Source organism: Coptis chinensis, chromosome 6, assembly GCF_015680905.1.
Source record: "Coptis chinensis isolate HL-2020 chromosome 6, ASM1568090v1, whole genome shotgun sequence".
NCBI lineage: Eukaryota > Viridiplantae > Streptophyta > Magnoliopsida > Ranunculales > Ranunculaceae > Coptis > Coptis chinensis.
The window spans coordinates 91,083,055-91,103,251 of record NC_141461.1 but is presented as its reverse complement, the minus strand read 5'-3'; the positions used below and the strand labels follow the sequence as shown (position 1 = coordinate 91,103,251).

Below are 20,197 nucleotides of genomic sequence, written 5' to 3'. Positions count from 1 at the left end.
AATCAGTTTTAAGAGATAGTCATCATTGGACTTTATCAGTAGAATTGGTTAGCTCAGATTTCAAATAAGTGATGGATCAAATAAGTTTGCTCCATTTCGAAAAACATGGTTATGTTGTTAAGGTGTTTTTAACAATGAATGACGAGTGCAAAAAACAAGAGTAATAATCAAACTTTGTATAATAGCAACTAGCAAGGAAGAAGAAAATTTGTAATAAACTGACCTTATATATAATATAATTGATCGAGTGATGTTAACTTTTGAGCACTAGTCCGAGATCAACCTACAGTTGGTACAAAATTCCAGTTTCACAACAGGCCACCACAAAGGTTCAAAGTTATGGAAAACTCTCTCTGCTGTTTGTATTTGACAATGGTGATAAGAAAGAGAGAATGTGGGAGCCACAAATATCATATTTTACAGTGTATTATTAATTTACTACTAGGTCTTCCTTCAGTGGTGGATCTTCAATTATTGTTTGTTACTGGTCTGTTGTTGACTTGCTTCGTACGAAACTTCATTTGAATTTTTTATCATCCGATTTTCATTACAAATGTGATCAGGGTGAATTCTTTATGAATGGTGTAAATATATACAATAATACATTCTTGTGGTTCTGTCCATCATTCAGTTCAAAATTGTACAAAGTCTGGTCAGGAATTAACATCGGTTTAATTGTAAACTAAGTAGTAAAAAAATAAATGAATGAGAGCATAACTTGCTAATTAAAATCAAAGCTTTGAAGCCTGAATAGGTAACTGACTAATCTGTACAGTATTCATGATTCTGTGTATTACAAAAACTTGTTTACATTTTATCAAAATCAAAACAACCCAAAACAATGGCATTCACTAGAAATGGATCTCACTAACGACATTTTGCCCTCAAACCACGGGTGCCTTGTAACAGAGATGTAGAAGCACCCAATTATATGCAATAAGCATTTCCTATCCAATCAGCGAAGGTCTCAGTCGCTCAGCCAGCTGAAGAATCTGATGAGCCAAATAAAAGTCTTAAATTTTCCATAAAACTGGGTAAAAAATAGGCCTCTTGAGAATTGGTACATATACGCACCATTTTTCACTGATAGCTTCAGTTTTAGTTTACCCTTCAATCCATGTTTGGGTAATGGAGAAAGGAATCACTAATAGCTTAGCAAGAAAAAGGTTAGATTTTTATGATGTTGGGCTTTTTGATTTAATGTTAAATGAGAATTGGTGTTCTTCATTTTGAAGTTTTTGGTTTTGTTAAGGAGTTTTAAGCTTTTTCTAAAGCCGCTTGGACAGATTGGAGAAGTTTTTTGATTTGCTTTCTGGGGTGGTCAAGCGGTTACAAGATCTACATGGAAATTCATCTCACTAATGTAAATCCCCTTTCGACTCTATTAGCAAGGATAACCCAAAATCACACTTTTGCTCCATTTCGAAAAATGGCAGGCTCCCTGGACTCTCCTCCTCCAAAAGATGCCTTACAGGTGTTTCTTTCCCCACTAATCTCTTTCTTAGGAGAACCTGCAAAGGGATTATTTTCAGTAACTCAAAGTTGGCAGACATCATTGCTTTAAAACAATGTCATTTGGAGATTGGAATAAATGGTTCAGGTCCTGTCCAGTATTTGGTAAAAGATAAATTGGAACTTTAAAAGATATAGACCAAACCAATTCAGTAACTGGAGAGAATTTACACTTATATGGCTACGCCCATATCATGCAATCAAAAGTATTTGACCCAGGACTACATCTTTCTTTACTTTCCTAGCTCAGCTAGTTTGCCTAGTTACTACGACTAGTACAAATGGCCTCAACTTAAGAATTTTATTCATCGGAATATTTGTTTAACTCTTAGTGTACCACATACTAACTATATCTTTTATTTTTTTGGAGTTGGCTACAGTTGGCACAAACATTCCAGTTTCACAACAACATACAACCTACAGGCTATACAACATCAAGGTTCAAACAATAACAAGATATTTTGCTTTTGTTATTCTTAGTTCAATTATTTGAGGGGAGAAAAGGAGATTCCAAGGAATTGATGAATTTTCGTTCAATGAGATCAGTAACCTGGTAGTGCTGGTCAGACCTCTGCTCGACTGCTCATGACCAAAAGGTTTTACCAACTGAACTAGCTAGTGCTTTTAACACTATCCGGTTTAAGTTATCACTTATCATGATGCACTCTTCTTTTTCCCTAGTTTAGTAGTATTACCAAGTACATGTAGCCATGTAGGCCCTAAATTTTCTAAAACTTCAGTACAGACGTTCACTCGTTCTTGTAAGATGTGCTTTTCATGGAGTGATGGAGGTCATAATATATTAATGTCATATTTTGACCTAATTATCTATAAGTTTTAGTAACCTGCAATGTTGTGGAGGTTTTTACCTCAAGTTTCTTCCCATACAGTTGGTTTTCATCATATCAACTTTCTATTTTGGTCATTTTACATCACATTATGCATTTTCTTCCCACAGAACGAGCATGTCCAGAAAATGCCAAAAAAGACCTTTCTATGAATAACCAAATGACAAGTTTGATACCCTTATGAGGTCGTAAAAGAGTGCATCGGGTCCTCTTTAAATTAGCTTTGTATAACAGAGGCAATATTCAGTCAACAAGTAATGATTTTGTAACAGAGTATAGGTTCATACCTTCGTTTTTCCAGACTGCAATGAATGTTTTAGTTGCTGCCACCAAGATCATATACTTCCGTGTATGATCTTCTGAAGAGCATAAGTAGAAAAAAAGAAATAAAGAATAGTGGAAAACATGCCTCAAAATTCAAACAAACATCAATTAAATTCAAACAAACATGTTGACCAACTTAACAAATTAATAAAATAAAAACAAATTTAAACCTTCAAACAACAATGCAACATACGTACACTAGAAATGGATCAAGTGCAGAACCGATAAGAGAAACATTTTCATTGCCCTGAAAAAACAAATCAGAGTTAATAAATTGGGATACTTGGAAAGAATGTAATGTAATGTTTTTGGCGGGAATTTTATTGGGCTTGAAAGTCTTCATAGCCCTTATTATTATTATTAGGTCCAATCAGCCCACGTGTCTGATTACGCAGCATCAAATTCTTAATTTCACAAGGAAAAATCTCAGGTATACCTGTATTCCAAAATAAATAGTCTAATTGGTTAAATTTTTATTAGGAATTCACCATGATCTAAATTGAAATATATTATTTTCTTTTAATCAGTGTGCGCGAAAACTAGTCTCTATTTAATCAGACAGATAATCGCAACTGACTAACTGTTGTAAATGCAAGAATACACTAGCACGTTTTGTCAACAATCAACACCAACATCATGTAAAATTCAAGGTTAATAAACAAAATTTGAAACGTAAACGAATATTAAGAACACAGTGAACAGTGATAAAGAAGGGTACATCATGGAAAACATGGAAACGTAAACCTAAATTTTGATTTATGCCCAAATCATGTATAAACTTTACGCAGATTACACAATGAGAAGTTACCCACCACCCCTCTCAAATGGATCAGGTTAAAACTTTTCGTATTAGTGTACATACAAGCACTGCACTAACGTCAAATGGTGTTGATGTACATAGGTGAAATATACAGAACTACTTAAACAAGATCTGGATAATCTTTTGAGAGGCGTCTACGTTAACAGGATCAGATAAGGGGAGCTTTGCTGTTAAAGATATTTCACCATCATCACGAGGTAAGAAGTCCTCGTCTTTCAACTGATAATTCCTCCGAGTCACCAACCTGGCAAAAAAGAAAATCAAAACCTCCTGTTAAGATGTTATAGTAAGTATCGTTACATTGTAGAATTAGGATCAAGGTATCAAAATATTGAAAGCAAAATATACGGCCAAGCTCCTATACTAAATGAAACATGAAAGTGCGAGAAACGGACTATAGTAATATACACTGCATGAGCACTAACCATCCTGCGCCACAAGCAGCGTTCAATGCTCAGTGATTACACCATCCTGTTGAAGGGCCAAACTTTCACCAACCAAAATTCCTATTTCTCATGCCAGGCACATGTGCACAGCCGAAGAAATCATGGACAAGGGTCAAGAAAGACATCTTATGCACCAGAAGAACAAGAGCATCTGACGCTCTGTTTATGTCAAGTACAAGAAAATAGGAGCATCCTCGACTTCCAACTGTCGAGGATGTCCACACGCTTGTAGAAGAACCAGATCCACAGCAAAACAGCAACCAGTGGTGCATCATTTGGTTCATCTATACTGAAAGAACTTCAACATCTTGTTGCAGTACAATTCATAAACCGTAACTGATGCTTGGAGTTATCCATCGAGTCTGATTTCAAAGAACTAGCAGAAATATTACCGCTGAAGTTGGGGCGAAGATGGTTGATCTGGTGAAGAATATGCAGGAGAACCTCCTTGAAACTTTTGATGTTCATATACACCCCTAACCAGGCCTCTCTCACCAAGTTGAGATACTTCATTGGTACCCGAAATGTGTATTGGGCCAAGCGTACCAAACTCGAGCTGCTCAGGAGGTGAACCGTAACCACCATTATGATCATAAGGATAGAGCATTACAACAGATGGAGCAACACCATTGGAATTCACTGCTTGCAATGGATACATTCCATATGCCACATTGGCAGGGACACTGTTCGTAATGTTTGAGGAGCCGAAAGGACCATTTTGGGACTGGTGGGAGGGAAAAGAGTCATGTCTGAATGAGTCCCACGGCCTGTCAACTCGACTCTCACTTGATGCTAGCCGGTCAGACCTGGGACTTAGTCTGTCCACTTGGCTACGATTGTAATTGCGTCCAGAAGCTCGGGGTCTCGTATTGTTGTTCCAGTTTCCTTCTCTGTCACTATGACGGTCATTATGATCATAGTTGTAATTTCCTCTCTGGTTTCTGCTATTTGAAGAATGGCGGTCTTTCAAAGAAACCTTCTGAAAAGTTCAAACAAAAATCAGATCTCTCTATTGGTTCTGTAAGGAGACAATATAGAGACGGTAAAATTATATAATGCACTTGACGGGAGAACAGAAAAGATGGCTTAAAATCATCTTCTTTCTAAACCAACGATTCATGCAATGACAGAAGCCAGAACACTGGTAAAGGAACACATTTAGAGACCCCCTCCTCTCTCTGTCACACACACACAAGTATTTTATGCCTGTCCAATTGAACTGAACTAAGATGCTAAACTGCAGCCATATTCAAAAGATGATGGGAAATGAGACTTCTTAAACTGATACATTACCAAAAATATTTAAGATACTACAATTAGGTACATACTGGATCAACGAAAGGTTGCAAGAAATATTCTCATCTTACAGTATTTGGAAGGTAAGTCCCAGTTCCGCTTCGATACCTAGGTAGTTCATCACCATAACGCTGATATACACTGGTTGGCCTATTGGAACCAGGCTGAAATGGTGCAACAGAAACGAGATGAGGGCCATAACTCATGAGCTGACTCACGATATTGCCATTGGGTGAAACAGGTCTTCCAGGACCCTCCCATGGAATATGGCCCTGTAAATACGCAGAGGGTACCATAACAGGAGAAGGATAAATTGGAGGACCATGATAGCGTGGATTTTGGCAGAATCTTCCATATTGCAAATTTTGCCAATGACTAGCAAAGTCACTGTGAAGAATGTCAGTGTTGTGGTCACATGGTTCCTCAGATGGGTCCACAGAAGCAGAATGTTTTGTAGAACAAGAACTACTGAAGATCTCCGACTGGTCAAGACTCTCTGCTGAATCAAAGTTCTGATCTGACTGGTTTTTATGGCTTTTGTCCATTGTCTCCTCCCTATCAAAATTATTTGTAGAACCGTCAGAATTTCCAGTCTCGGTGGGGAGATTAAAAACCGGAAGCATCGTCAGAAAGGGAACTGGTGACCCAGGAAGGTAAAATGCAAAAGGAACCATCCCAGAATTATCCATCCCTCTTTGGCGCGAACTAGAACCGCAAGCATAGAGGTAACAGGTATCACAGATTCTGACCTACTAACTTCTGCTGGAACATAGTTTCGCATCTGATGACTCCTAGCATGTGATGGAACCACTAGTGCAGGCCCTGCAGTTCTATCTTCCACTTCATCATTCATCGTTGAAAGGGGAATCCAGTCTCTGTTGTCATCATCTCCCTGAGAAGAACTATGATCAATTGTCGCAACCTCATGCTGCCATCCATTCTTCCCTTTCCCATGCATAGTAGATGTAACAGAGGGTGGAACTCTCCTACCCCGTCTATCCTTTCCTGACTTAGAGGTCTTCACAGTAGATGCATCCAAAGAACTTTCAGAAGATGCTTTGCTTCTTGAAGAACTCACCTGAGAAGTAGGTAGTCTCAAACTTGGACTTCTGTTTGTCAAGTAAACCTCATCTCCTCTATTGTTTTGATGAAAAGATTCTTTGACTTCTTCTCTCACTAACCCCCTATTTTCCTTGGCAAACCTTTGTTGCCCTCTCACGAAATAACTGCCAGAGTTACCCACAGGTGACAAAGGAACATAACCAAATCCAACTGAAGATGATTGGTTATCGTCATCTGATTGTAGCATCGGGAAACTTCCATTACCGGAATCAAAGCCTCTAGAGGAACCAGCATCCTGGTCATCATGCCAAAAACTAGGATCAGCTCCCTGGTTAGCGCGTCTCAAATCTGAATTGCCATTACTCAATTCAACTATTTCTTCTGTATTGGACACCAATTCAGTAGATGGGGAGTAATAAGACAATGGTGAAGAAAGACCTTGAGGAAAGTGCATATGTGATCCCCAAGGAGGCCCTACCAAAGGGATGTTTGTAGGAAGCATTCCTACCAGATTTTTTTGAGAATAACCCATGGAAGCTAAAACAGATGTTGACGTTTGAAGAGGAAGGTGAGGAGCAAAATTCATCGGCATCTGAACCTGGCTACCCAAACCACTGATCCTGGAAGAAGCCATCATGTTCACCAAATCTTGCTCCTCTAGATGCATTTCCCTTGAAGCAGCAACTGAAGCAAGCCCACCTTTCACTGAACCTGGAGCCTCTTCATCATGACAATTACTCAAGGGAATAGTCGAATTAGTGGTAGCCTCAATACCTTGACGAAATGAGTTATGCCTCATAGATGCTGGATCATCAATCGAAGATCTTGTACCATGTGTTCCTGGCACCTCTAACTCTGAGTTATTCCTCCTGCTATAATCTGCTTTAGAAGCAACCATGCTCTTCCCATCTGGCACCCTGTTACGCCTTGCTCTTAACGAAACCTCATTGGAGGTGTCCGTAAGCTCAGGACTAGAACGTGTCCTCGCAAACTGATACCTTCCCTGAATTTCGTTAATCAAGTAATCTGCTCTAGAATTTTTCGAACCCTTGTCAGGCTGTACACTTTCAATAGAACTAATACTCCTTGCAAGCTGATCCGGAACCCTCGAGCTAGTTTGGTTGTTAAAATTTTTTTTGCTTTGAGTACGGTAATCTGGCAACACGCTATTGCTCCTCGATAAGGTATCTGAAGAACGGAAACCATGTTGGGAAGAAAGACCATGAAAAGCCCGAGTACCCTCAGCCATAGATTCATGAGTAGTGGATTTCTCATTCTTTTTCTTGCTTCTTGGATAGTTCTTAATATCCCCAGATGCATCAGTATCATCGAAATTTATCGGTTGCATTAGGCACAAAGTAGCACTGGGTGCATCAGGACGACAGCCACTACCATGTCTCTCCCACGTGTTCATGAAGAATTGATTTACCTCAAGTACTAGGTTTTCTTTAGGACATTCCAGTAGCCTGGCTAACCTTTTAGCTCCGAATGCAAAGGCACTGCGTATTCTGAAAAAATTACCTGTGGAAAATAAACACAAACAGTATTAAATTGTACTAGTACCTGTGCACGTACCTCGCACGCGATTTAAAGATACATTTGAATGACCACTTACACCTTTTTAGAATTCCACGTTTCAGTTTAAATAGGTTTCGTGGGGCCCTTAAGGAATGAAAATTACTGATTATAGTGGTGGGCCATTGGACCATCTTGTTAGTTGTTACATCAGGTGGGTCCCAATTTTTTTTTTGTCAGCACATTTCCAAAGATAACCTCATAGGCAAACTGAATTTGATTTATTGTGTGGGGGACAAAATGGTAACTTCACAGGGCGAAGTTACTGACAGCTAAGATGAGCTGTTAGTTGAGCCACCTTATTTAGCCATTGAAAGTCTAATTGAATTTAAGACACAATTACTTGTTGGCGGCGGAAGTGACCTGGGTGGCTCCTTAGGAGGGGCACGCCACATTATAATAGCAAGGAAGAGATAACAATGCTAGAAACATCTATTCATCTTCTATTATTCGACACATTATTATTATCTTTTTCTGATAACATAACATAACAAGTAAAAGGGTTGATCAAGAGTTTAGAGTTGAATACCTTTACTGACACTACGCCCAAGGTTATTATTGGTACGTAAAGGATCAATAACATTGAAATGTTTAGAGGTAAAGGGTTGGCCCTGATTTTCTTGCCCGCCAGGGAAAACTGCATATACAGAACTACAAGCATCAAGGAATATCTTGCTAAGCAACAAGTCTCCATTATCCTTTCGAGGAGGTTCAGCTGTACCATACAGAAACCAGAAGTTAACTAAGTATGAAGGACAGTCCATCAGCAACATACTACAATAAAACTGCATACAGATTGTAACCTGTCATATCTGGAAGTGAAGAAATGGGTACTGGGCCCCAGAGGCTGACACAACAGTTATCCCAGTCAAAATTACTAAAGAATTCTAGAAAACGATATAGGACCTGCATATTACGAAATATATTTTCAGGTAAAACAATCAATTCAACTAAAACTCAACTATGAAAACAAGAAAATATAAAGCCAGAAATAACTTACCTCAAGTGGTCCAGTAAAGGAATTGTTAAATACATGAAATATATATAGAACCAGCGTCTCTAGGGCATAGGTCGATATAAGTCCATGATGAGCGCCCAACAAACGGCTCTCATAGTAACACCAGGCTTTAATTAATATAATGCTGCGCTTGAACAAATGATTTTGGTTTATTAAATGGTCCACCTACAGAACATGAGGATACACCTGTTAGAATGAACATATGACCGGAGCAACTGAAGAATTCTTCAAATGTGCCATATTCTATTCACCTCCTCAAGAAAACAAAGTGTACATAGACCACCGAGTTGATTAAACGATATGTCTACAACAATATTTTCTACGAGGCACTTTATTATTTTCACCTGCAAATGGATCAAAAAAAGATAAAGGTCATTTCACCAAACAGATTAAAGAGACTACCCCAGAAGAATAGTAAACAAATCAGGATCATATGCCATGAAAATCTTCACTAAAGAATAATAATTTTGACAATTATGTCTAACATAGAAACCTAATGAAACAAGCTATTCGCAATCTACGCCTAGCAACCTCCTGAGCCCAGCTTTTATGACATAATGTGCATCCTTAAAATCTTCTTCCTTCCAATAACACCTACTAAAGACTTTTCCTGTAAATCACAATGTACACCCTCCCCCTTGCATTTTTCTTTCTATGATAGACATGTCATTTTATTTTTAATAGGTAAAATTCAATTCATTCATATATCAAAGTAACAAAATTATATTTAGTCGAGTAGTCGACCTAGTAGCAGGGAGCTACTTGTCTTACTAGAGGTACCCTCATTTCTCTATTACAACCCACTTTATGACACAAGCATTCCCCATTACACTTTTAAGTCTTGATGGCCACCCACTTAAAGCTAGGATTAGCACATGCCCAATCATAAAGCTCCTCTTTGAATCCCCTCCATCACCTTTAAAATAGCATTCTCTACTTGCTCAATTACTCATGTGTTCTTCTCCTTTCATAAATTCCATGCAATAGTTCTTGGAAGATGCTCCGCCATCCACGATGCCTTACTAGAAAGCGGTACTAGTATTAGCTTACTAGCTAGCACCTCCTTTTAAGTTAGTAGGCGGCCTCTAAAGTTTATGGAATTAGAAAAAGAATAGCTCCCAAATACACTTGGAGAAAGTAAAAGTAAGAAGAAGATGATCCACACTCTCCCCTCTCACTTTACATAGTCAACAAATATTGTGAAGATCCATACCTCTTCTATTCAAGATGTCAATAATTTTAATTCTTCCCAAGAAAGCAAGTAAATAAAAGAACGCCATTCCAAATGGATTAGAGTTCATCCATAAATATTAATTATCTCTTCAAGCAAAGAACACCACAATAAATGGAATAGAGTTCATCCATAATTATGAATTATCTCTTCAACTACTAGATGGCGAAAAGCACTCCTTAACCAATTCTTATTGTTAATCGAAAGACCACACTGGGAACATCTCTTTATTGTCCCACACCCATCTCCTTCTATCCACCTACCCAAACTTCTCCTGCTCTTGATAAACGGTGGCCAAGAAAGACACAAATGCATCCACTTCCCAACCATTTAGGCCCCTCCTTAATGTCACGTTCATCTCTACTTTTTTGCTCCCATCTCTCCATGCATTCCGATACTCTTGCTTATTTGTTATATACCTAGTGGCGAATTGCTCTCTCAATGGTGTTTTCTCCACCCAAATATCCTCCCAAAGGAAATAGACACGCCGGAACCGGGTGACAAAACATCTCCTTTTAAAAAGTCATTCACTGATCTTCAGCATCATTGTATTCTCTGCTGCCATCAGTCTACATATCCTTTATTTCTTCCCTCTCATCCATCACTTTTCGTAGTTTTCACTTTATCACTGCCACATTGATACCCACGTAAGTGCCTTCTAGCTTAGTTGGTAAAACCTTTGGGTAATGATACCAAAGGTCTGGGGTTCGAACCCCACTACACACAATTGAGTTACTGATCTCTTTAAAAACAGGCTTGCCCACACATTTTTACCAATAAAAAAAAATACATTGATACCCACCAAATTCCAGAAAGCTACTTACTTGAGAATCTTCTAAGTTCTAACACAGTTTCCTTACCATTCTTGCTAGAAGATGTCGTTTCATCCTTAACTATTCTTCTCCCAACGCACTTTCCACACCCAACCACTTCCAACACCTTTCTCAATCAGTCCTCTTCCGCTGTGCGCTTCGACCTTCTCTAGTATCTCCGGAGGCTCTAACCATTCCAGTAATCACTAGAATCTTCCATCTCCCTCTCAAGTCTCCATCTCTTTGGTCCAGTCCGTAAACTCTATACAAACTGCCTTGCATAAAACTAGAATTCTACGTAATGATAATGAACGAGAATATTTTCTTCTAAAAGAAAAATCAACTGAGGAGATGTTTTGAACTACACATAATTATTTGAAAATCAAATAGTCGTGGAACAATGAGAGAGTGCTCTCTTTAAGTTTTACTTTATTTGCAATTTTGCACCATGTGAGGGCTAGTGTTGTACATGGTATTGTAAATTTGTAATCTTTAACTATATTTTCTTTAACTATATTTTCTCTTTAATGCTTCATCCTACATCTTTACTTTTGGTGCAGACAATTGATGTTTCCTTGAGAGCAAACGTACGTAGGTTGAAAAACCCAACAAGTACAATAATATGCCTTTTTTTTTTATCGGTAAAACTCAATTTTAATTATTATACATCCAAAGGTTACACATAACAAATTACATATCGATCTTAGGTAGCAAGTAGCTACTCGATCATACCGAGTATCCCAATCACATAGAAAATCGACATAACCCACTCCCCATAAGCTCGGGCACACACTAGCCCATTCGAACAACAATTCTTTGACTTCTTCCACTATCTTATGCATCTCTTTCTCCTTGTGCTCAAAGATCCTCATATTTCTTTCTTTCCATAAAGTCCACATAATAGCACTAGGAAGATGATCCGCAAGCCACTTGGACTTGTTAGACAAAGAGCCCGCAATCAAATTCTTCACTAAGGCTTCTCTAACATTTAATGGTGGATCCCAAGGCCTATTGAATGAGAAGAAGAAATCCTTCCAAACATCACTCGCAAGTGGACAATTGAGAAGAAGGTGATCAATACTTTCATCCACCCTTTTGCAAAGTGAACAAAGGGTTGGGAGGTTCATACCCCTTCGATTAAAATTATCAACCATTTTGATCCTTCCCAAGTAAGTGAGCCAACAAAAGAATGCCACTTTGAACGGGATGGACATCTTCCAAATCTTTTTATGTGAGAAATTAAGGATCCTCTCCGTAGTGTTGAGATGTTGCAAGGTAAACTCGTTGGCCAAGTTCAAGTCAAAGGATTTTACAGTAAACCCATCTTTCTCCTCCCAAATCCACTTTCTTGAGTCAACCTCTCCAAATCTACTCCCCTCATGGTAAATAGACTCTAAGAAAGGTCTCAAAGTTTTCTATCTCCCAATCATTAAGGCCTCTTCAAAGTGACACGTTCCACACCACCCCTTGATTACTTCTCTCCAAATAATCCGATATCAAGGCTTTCTTATTGCACGCCAATCTATAAATGTCATCAAATTGCTCCCTAAGTGTGGTTTTCCCCACCCATACATCATCCCAAAATGAAATGGTCTCCCCGGTTCCGGGTAGAAAAATCACACCTTTCTTAAACTTATCCCATACGCTGCAATGCTCCTCCAAAGAGTCCTCCCAAAAGGATTTCTCGGTACCTTCAACGACCATTTATTAACCACCTCTTCATACTTATCCACCACCACTCTTCGCCATAGATGTTCTTCCTCCTCACCATATCTCCAACTCCATTTTGCTAGTAAAGCTTTGTTCAAGAGCAAGATGTGTTTGCACCCCAACCCTCCTTCTTTCTTTGATAGACAAAGCCTATCTCATTTAACAATGTGCATTTTATTCTTCCCTTCCTCCCCTCCCCATATGAATCTTCTAGATAGCTTCACCAAGTGCCTAGCGACACTTTTAGGAATTGGAAACAAAGCAAGATAACAATTTGGGATAGTAGATAAAGTAGAGTTCACCAAGATACATCTTCCCCAATAGAAAACACTTTGTTTTCCATCCCGCCAATCTACTTTCCACCCTATCAATTACCTTGGCCCAAATATCCTTGGACTTGCTTCTAGCAAGCTCCCAACGGAAAGCCCAAATATAGTGTAGGAAAAACATCCACCTCACAACCCAACACACTAGCAATATCACCCAACCTTTCCACCACCCCCACTCCATAGATCCTCGACTTTGACAAGTTGATTCTAAGCCCGGAGGCCAACTCAAACCACCCAAGTAAGTATTTAAGTGCATACACATTATCCATCGTCGCACTTGTGAAAAACATGGTATCATCCGCAAATTGGAGGTGTGAGATGGATATGGACTCCATTCTACTTGAAGCTCTAAAACCATCAATGATTCCCCCTTCCACCAACATACTTGTCATTTTATTAAGTACCTCAGTAATCATGATAAAAATGAAAGGTGATAGAGGATCACCTTGTCTCAATCCTTTAGAACTCCGGAAGAATCCATGTGGAACTCCATTGATGAGGGTGGAAAAACTGCACCATAGAAATGCATACACGAATCCATCTTCTCCACCTAGCTCCAAACCCCATCTTCTCCATAACAAAATCCAAGAAATTCCACGACACATGGTCGTAAGCTTTCATGATGTCTACCTTGAGAACCATACCTCCACCACTCAATTTTTCTTTCGAATCAATTATCTCATTTGCAACCAAAGAACAATCAAGTATTTGTCTTTTTCTAACAAATTCATTTTGGAAGCTTGAAATAATGCCTCTCATAACCGCTTTCAACCTTGTAGCAAGAACTTTAGTGATGATTTTGTACAAAGATCCAAGAAAACTAATAGGTCTATAGTTTTTCAACTCCTCCGCTCCTTTCTTCAGGATTAGTGTAATAAAAATTGTATTAAGGTGCCAATCAAGGTAGTTATCTCCATGAAACTCTTCTACCACCTTCACTACATCCTCCTTTAAAAAGTGTCAACACCTCTTGAAAAATGCAATAGGAAACCCATCCGGGCCCGGTGCTTTATCCCCACCAAGCATATCCACCACATCTTTCACCTCTTGTTCAAGAATTGGAGACTCCAATCTTTCTTTGTCTTCTAGCGAAATGCTATCAAGGTTAATCCCTTCCACTCTAGGCCACCATCGATGAGGTTATTTATAAAGTTTCCCATAGAACTCCACCACATGATTTGCAATGACTTCCGTATCCTCCTCTAGCACACCCCCAATCCTAAGTTTTGAGAGATTGTTAATTCTTCCTCTAGTCCTTGCCATTTTATGAAAATACTTAGTATTTCTCTCCCCTTTCTTCACCTCCACCACCCTTGATTTTTGTCTCCAAGACACTTCCTCCATCAAAGTAAGTGTATTAAGTACATTTTTTATTTCTTTTCTTCTTGCCACCTCCTCTCTAGTTAGTGTACCCCCTTCCTCCTTATGGTCCAACTCGACCACTTCCTCCAATTTCAAACCAATTCTAATATCCACCCTACCAAAAGTCTCCTTATTCTATGTCTTGAGGTTTACTTTCAAACTATTCAACTTTTTCCAAAACACAAACCATGCATTCCCATTGAAATGGAAGGACGCCCACCAACCTTCCATCAAAAGAATGAGAGCATCATCTTTGAACCACATCATCTCAAATTTGAAAGGCCTAGGCCCTCCTACTTTCTCCTCACAATCTAATAAAATTGGACAATGATCCGAAATAGGTTTCGGTAATGCATACAAAGACTCTTTTGGAAACATCTCCTCCCACTCCGGACTCACAATAAACCTATCAATGCGACTCAATGAAGGATTACCCTCACCCCTCAAGAAGGTGAATAAACCACCACCCATAGGAATATCAACAAGATAATTCCTATTGACAAAAGAAGAAAACTCCCTCATAAACCTATCTTCTCCGCTAACCCCCTTTCTTTTCCCAAACAAATCTAGTTGCATTAAAATCACCCCCAAGACACCACATATCCCCATTCCAAGCTCTTACATCCTCCAATTCCATCCAAAAGTCATCTTTGAACCCGTAATCCACCGGCCTATAAATGTTAGAAATCATACACCAAGGTTGGTCCACTCCCCATCTACAACGAATGGTAAGAGAGAAAGCTCCTTCCAAGACCTCACTCACCTCCACCACTTCCTTATCCCATAAAGAAATCATACCTCCGGACCTTCCCGTCCTCCCCAAAAAGGCACGAAAGCAAAGCCCATATTCCCACTTCCCCATAGTTGTCTTGCTCTACATAAACTCATACTATCCCATTTAGATTCTTGTATCATAAGAAAATTTACTCTCGACTTTCTCCTCATCCTCCTAATCCATCTTATTTTCTCCTTTCCTCCTACCCCATTAACATTCCAAGAAAGAATAACCGGCTTTAACATAAAGAATAAGCTCTCCCCATGTCTTTGCCAACCTCCTCTTCCAAATACTCATAATCAACCGAGTCTTCATATCCCGAATCTGAAGAAAGGTCATTATAGGCCTCCCAAGGATCCCCCTCAATGTTTTCGGTGGCCCTTCTTTCTTCCTCCCCACTCTCCATGAGTTGAATGATCTTCTCTCTCCTCTCCTCAACCCATACACCCCATCTTTCACCAAAAGATAAAAAGTTTTCTCTTTGTTCCCTCACCCTCTCACCTTCGACGTCTTTTTCATTGAAATCATTCAACAGGAGGATTGTGGTCACCAACTTCCCTATTTTGCACCCCCTCTCCTTCATCAATAACACACTCACCAGTAACTCCCAAACATTTTGACAAAATGCGGCTAGAAACCCCTTGTTTCCTACACCCGGCATCACCACTGTGCTTGCCACCAACTAGAGCAGATATCTGTATGGCAGCCTGAACTACCGTTTCAGTTGTAGGTATTGATCCTGGGCTAAGCCCCTCATTAACGCCTTCCTGAGTTCCTGCACCAAACTCCCCCATATGGGTTTGGTTTGCTGTCAAACCAGCCTCTGAGTTCCCCTCTTTACTTACTTCTTCACATAGAGAATCCCTCCTACGTGACTCCTCTGAACTTCTCTGCCTGACCTCAACAAACCCAATTGTTGCAGGATGATTATCTCCACCATAATTGTCCAAAACATTCATTAAGTTTTTCCTTCTTCTTTCTCTCTTATACCTATATCGAAATTTTTGTGATTCCCTCAAGTCTTTACTTGCTATTCTCTGATTTTGGCACTGTAGTAACAGCAGATCCAATTTCTCCATGATAGATGTCTCTGCATACCCTTTCTCTAACCCATTTTCCTTTCGATCAGATTGCACTTTCTTACCTCCTCCTATAGACGATAACTCCGACAAGCTCACTTGGTTCCTTCTCTGGAGTCCGCTTCTAAACCCCGCTGAGTTACAGTTGAGTACATGACCCGAAGGGTGAAGCGACTTAGAGTTGGCATTAGAACGAGAAAAAGAATGAGAATAAACAGGGCCAACATGTTCCTGACTTGGGCCATTTGGATCTCTCAAGTTAATCCCCGTTACTCACAGATGAGTCTGCTAGATTTAAATTACCTTCATGGGCCACCTCCTGATCTGTTCCATCGCATTGGGCAACAATTCCAGTTTCCAGTATAGGCCCATTTGCAAATCCCAGCCCACATACATGATTTACCAAGCGGTTCGGTCCAACTTGCTTATCAGGCCCACCTTCATGTAATTAAGTATTCCCGTAATAATATACCGCAAGTAACAGTGACAACAGGTCCCCGGATTAAGTAGGGACTATGTACAAGATAAACTCCCCATCTATGTGTAGTCCACTGCACAAAATCCTCAAAGAGTCTGTGCACTGAACCCTTCAACACCTTGGTTCAAATCCAACATTGTGATTTTGTTTTCTATATTATGCATCAAAAATTATTTGTTTACCCTTCGAAAGGGGAAAAAACTAGATAATCTGCATCTATGCCAATGAAGTAAGCCTGTGCTAGGGGGACAGTCTAAGAAAATACAAAATTAGAGACATTATTCATCAAAGATAGGTGCTAAGAAAAAACATACATCTGCCTGAATGTACTGAACTTCTTTTACACGAAACTCAGCATTCTCACTCTTCTCTTCATTCTCGAGCATATCACGAACCTCTGTAGCCCATGTATCCTTCACATGTTGATTCTTGCTAAAAGCAGTTAAGTCAATGTCCCCATCAGGTAAGTAAGTTTTTAGAGGAACAGATCCAAAGGTGAACACCTGCTAAAAGTAAAGAGTAGTCACAGTCATAACAGACGGACATTAAAATGATAGACAAAATGGAGAAAGATTCCAACAAAATTCAGAATTATATACCTATCTTTACATTGGCAAATAATACTTATAGGGTAGCTTTGCATAAGCTGCATCCTTTTTCAGGGTATATTCTGAGTAATTAACATGACATTCATTTTCCCAAAAATTAAGAATGTTATACAAGGAAGTCCATCCCAATAATCCCAGCTGGAAACTAATGTGAAGCTAATTAGCAATTGCAGCCAGTGAATTTCTGAATAAGTAAAACATTATAACCAAAGTTTCTCTCGTTAAGTGTTCAACAACTCAACATCCCAAGTACTTTTGTCTTGACAATAAAACTTAATCTAATTGTAACACTAAACCCTTTATATTCGAAGTACTAGATGTGGTGTTGCGAAAGTGCAGGATCATACAAAGTCCCTGGAGGTAAAACAAAAACCTCAATATTTACTTTCACGAACTACAAAACCAAAAAGAAATATTCTTGCTTTCTACAGATAAAATATCTCGTAGCACGACAAGAGTGTATTGTACCAAAATAGCCTAAGACGCTTAGATATGGACCTCTGTGCAAGGATGTAACTTTGCATTTCCTAGATCCAAAACATGAATTTGGATACGAACAAGTATCAACTTTTAACAGTATGCTTACAAGATTTGCTATGCTAAGAAAATAAGGAAATAACTTTAATTGCAATAGGATGTAATTAAGTATGAAAGTAAAAGCACCCACGAATTTCCAACGAGTATAAAGTAACTGTATTAGTGTCCATCTCAAAATCATATTATGCGACTAACGACATCTTGGGGACAGTGAGTGTCGTAGGCTCATAGAACTTTTTGAGGTTCTTGGTTATCAAATAAGAACCACGTATTTATTCTTCATAGGGCATGTCCGGGATGTAAAGAGTATAATTTGTACAATTTACACCTGATATTCAAAAGCACTCATAAAATGGGGGGTTGTAATCCATACATGATAGTTATTAATTTGTGGAGGCGTAAAGAAAAATCACTAACAAGACCCAAAAAAAAAAAAACTCTGAAAGACCTAAGCACTCCCACAGCACTTGGACATTTAAAATATACATGATTGAAACATGGTAATATAGTTGTTTCTGTAAATTGTTATCTGCAGCTAAGAACCATGTCCTGTTAGCAAAGGACTATTTCAATCATGTAACTTTAAATATAGATGTGGGCCTTGGAGCAATGGTCAGGATACCCTACTGTGATCTGGAGGTCAGTAGTTCATGTCGATAAAACAGACTCTCCATATATTGTCGTACCCCAGACCCCTCAGAGGGGAAACCTCGTGAATAATCTTGAACTCAGAATATAATAACTATTGAAGCTTAAAACCCTAGAACATCAATTATCATATTCCACTTTCAATATATAAATCATTCTCTTTTTAGAATTTCTGTTAACTTACAGCTGGATTATCTTACTCAGTGCGTGTATCTTGTCCGACAAAGCAACTACACTTCATTACTTGCTTTAAAATGTCATGTATGAAACACCCTTCTAACTTAAGATATTATTGTGAATTGTGCTCAATCATAAAACTATGCGAGTCAAAATTAATAGCGGTCCGCCTTATAAAAAAGTGTGCAAAATAAGCTACCTCACAAGAGAAGCACTTCATGATGAGTCGCTGCACATAATCTGCCACAGCATTTCTTCGCTCTTCAGAAGGTTTGTTAGGTTGAATGCGAGCAATCAGTTCTGCAGTTCTTTCTTCAGCCTTTGACCATCTTTCTGAATCAAGTACTTGAGTCACTGATGCCGCATCATTGGCCAAAAGACCATTGGGCAGTAGGCCACTTGGCTGTGCCCATTCCTCAATGTCGCCCATGCAATACTATCCCAAAGCTAAAATTCCTCCGTATTTTTATCAAATGATAGTATTCAACAAACCAAAACAACTTCAAATGCTCAGAAAACCAAACACAATACAGCTTTTTTTTTCTTTCTAAACAAAATTTACAAACAGTTTCTCCACATTTTTTTTTTCCAACCAAAAAAATTGCACCATTCAGAAAGAAAATCTTTCACAAAGGCAATGCACAACACAACACCTAGAAATACAAATACTACAAAACAACAAAAGTAAATTCAATGTCAAACTTTTTTTTTTTTCAATCCAAAGTCAGTTCAACGTCAACGAATCGTAACGAAACCAAACAGTTACAATCAACATATGACAAAACATAACAATCACAGGATGACTAACAACAAATCTATAATCAAAAGTAATAACTAAAAAAAAAAAAAAAAAAACTTTAATACGACAACAGATTTTGATATTAGAGTTTAGAGTGATTGAATAAAGGAGATCGAAGGAATTAGGGTTTGGAAGAAAGAAATGAGGGTGTGTTTTTTTTTTTTTTTTGGGAGAATGTGAGATGGTAATAATTAAGAGAGAAAATAAAATAAAAAAAGAATGAACGAAAGAGAGAGAAAGTGAGAAAGAAAAAGACAAATATGGGAAATCAAGTTTACTGTTGTTTTTTTTTTTTTTTTCAACGGGTAGATTTTTTTTCTACTTTTTCAGGTGTTATTGGGCCAAACCAAGGCCTATTAGTTTGATTATGATTAATTGATTTGGATTGGATTTGGGCTTTAAGTTACTTGGATTGGATTTAGAACTAGGCACATTGTACTTAATTCTAGTCACACGGGATTAAGTTGTCCTCTTTTCTAAGCTACCATATGTTTTCAAATACAGAGGAAATTATGAAAATCGGACAAAATTTAATATCATGTCTGGTAGAAAAAGTCCAACTAGTCGGAATCTAAAATGGTACTTCTCATTCTACAATAGAAAGGTCACGTGTCCATGGAGTTCTATAAATGGTTTATTTCGATATATTTTTCATTTTTTTATTTATAAAAAAATATATATTTAATAAAAAAAAATTGGTATGGGGCCACAGAATTAGATTATGTGGCTACAAATATTTCTCATAAATTAT

At 38.5% G+C, this 20,197-nt stretch overlaps 1 protein-coding gene across 1 annotated transcript; it reads right to left on the bottom strand.

Moving 5' to 3' along the window:
- Nucleotides 1-3,417: 3,417 nt before the first annotated feature.
- On the bottom strand, nucleotides 3,418-19,647 carry LOC147495352 (uncharacterized). The gene is given in 10 exon segments (XM_086563980.1): nucleotides 3,418-3,748; nucleotides 3,930-4,929; nucleotides 5,318-5,961; nucleotides 5,964-7,829; nucleotides 8,413-8,598; nucleotides 8,687-8,789; nucleotides 8,884-9,066; nucleotides 9,153-9,245; nucleotides 16,992-17,180; nucleotides 18,847-19,647. Coding segments are annotated over 9 exon segments (4,086 nt in total). The 5' UTR covers nucleotides 19,078-19,647; the 3' UTR covers nucleotides 3,418-3,748; nucleotides 3,930-4,338.
- Between the last annotated feature and the right edge of the window lie 550 nt (nucleotides 19,648-20,197).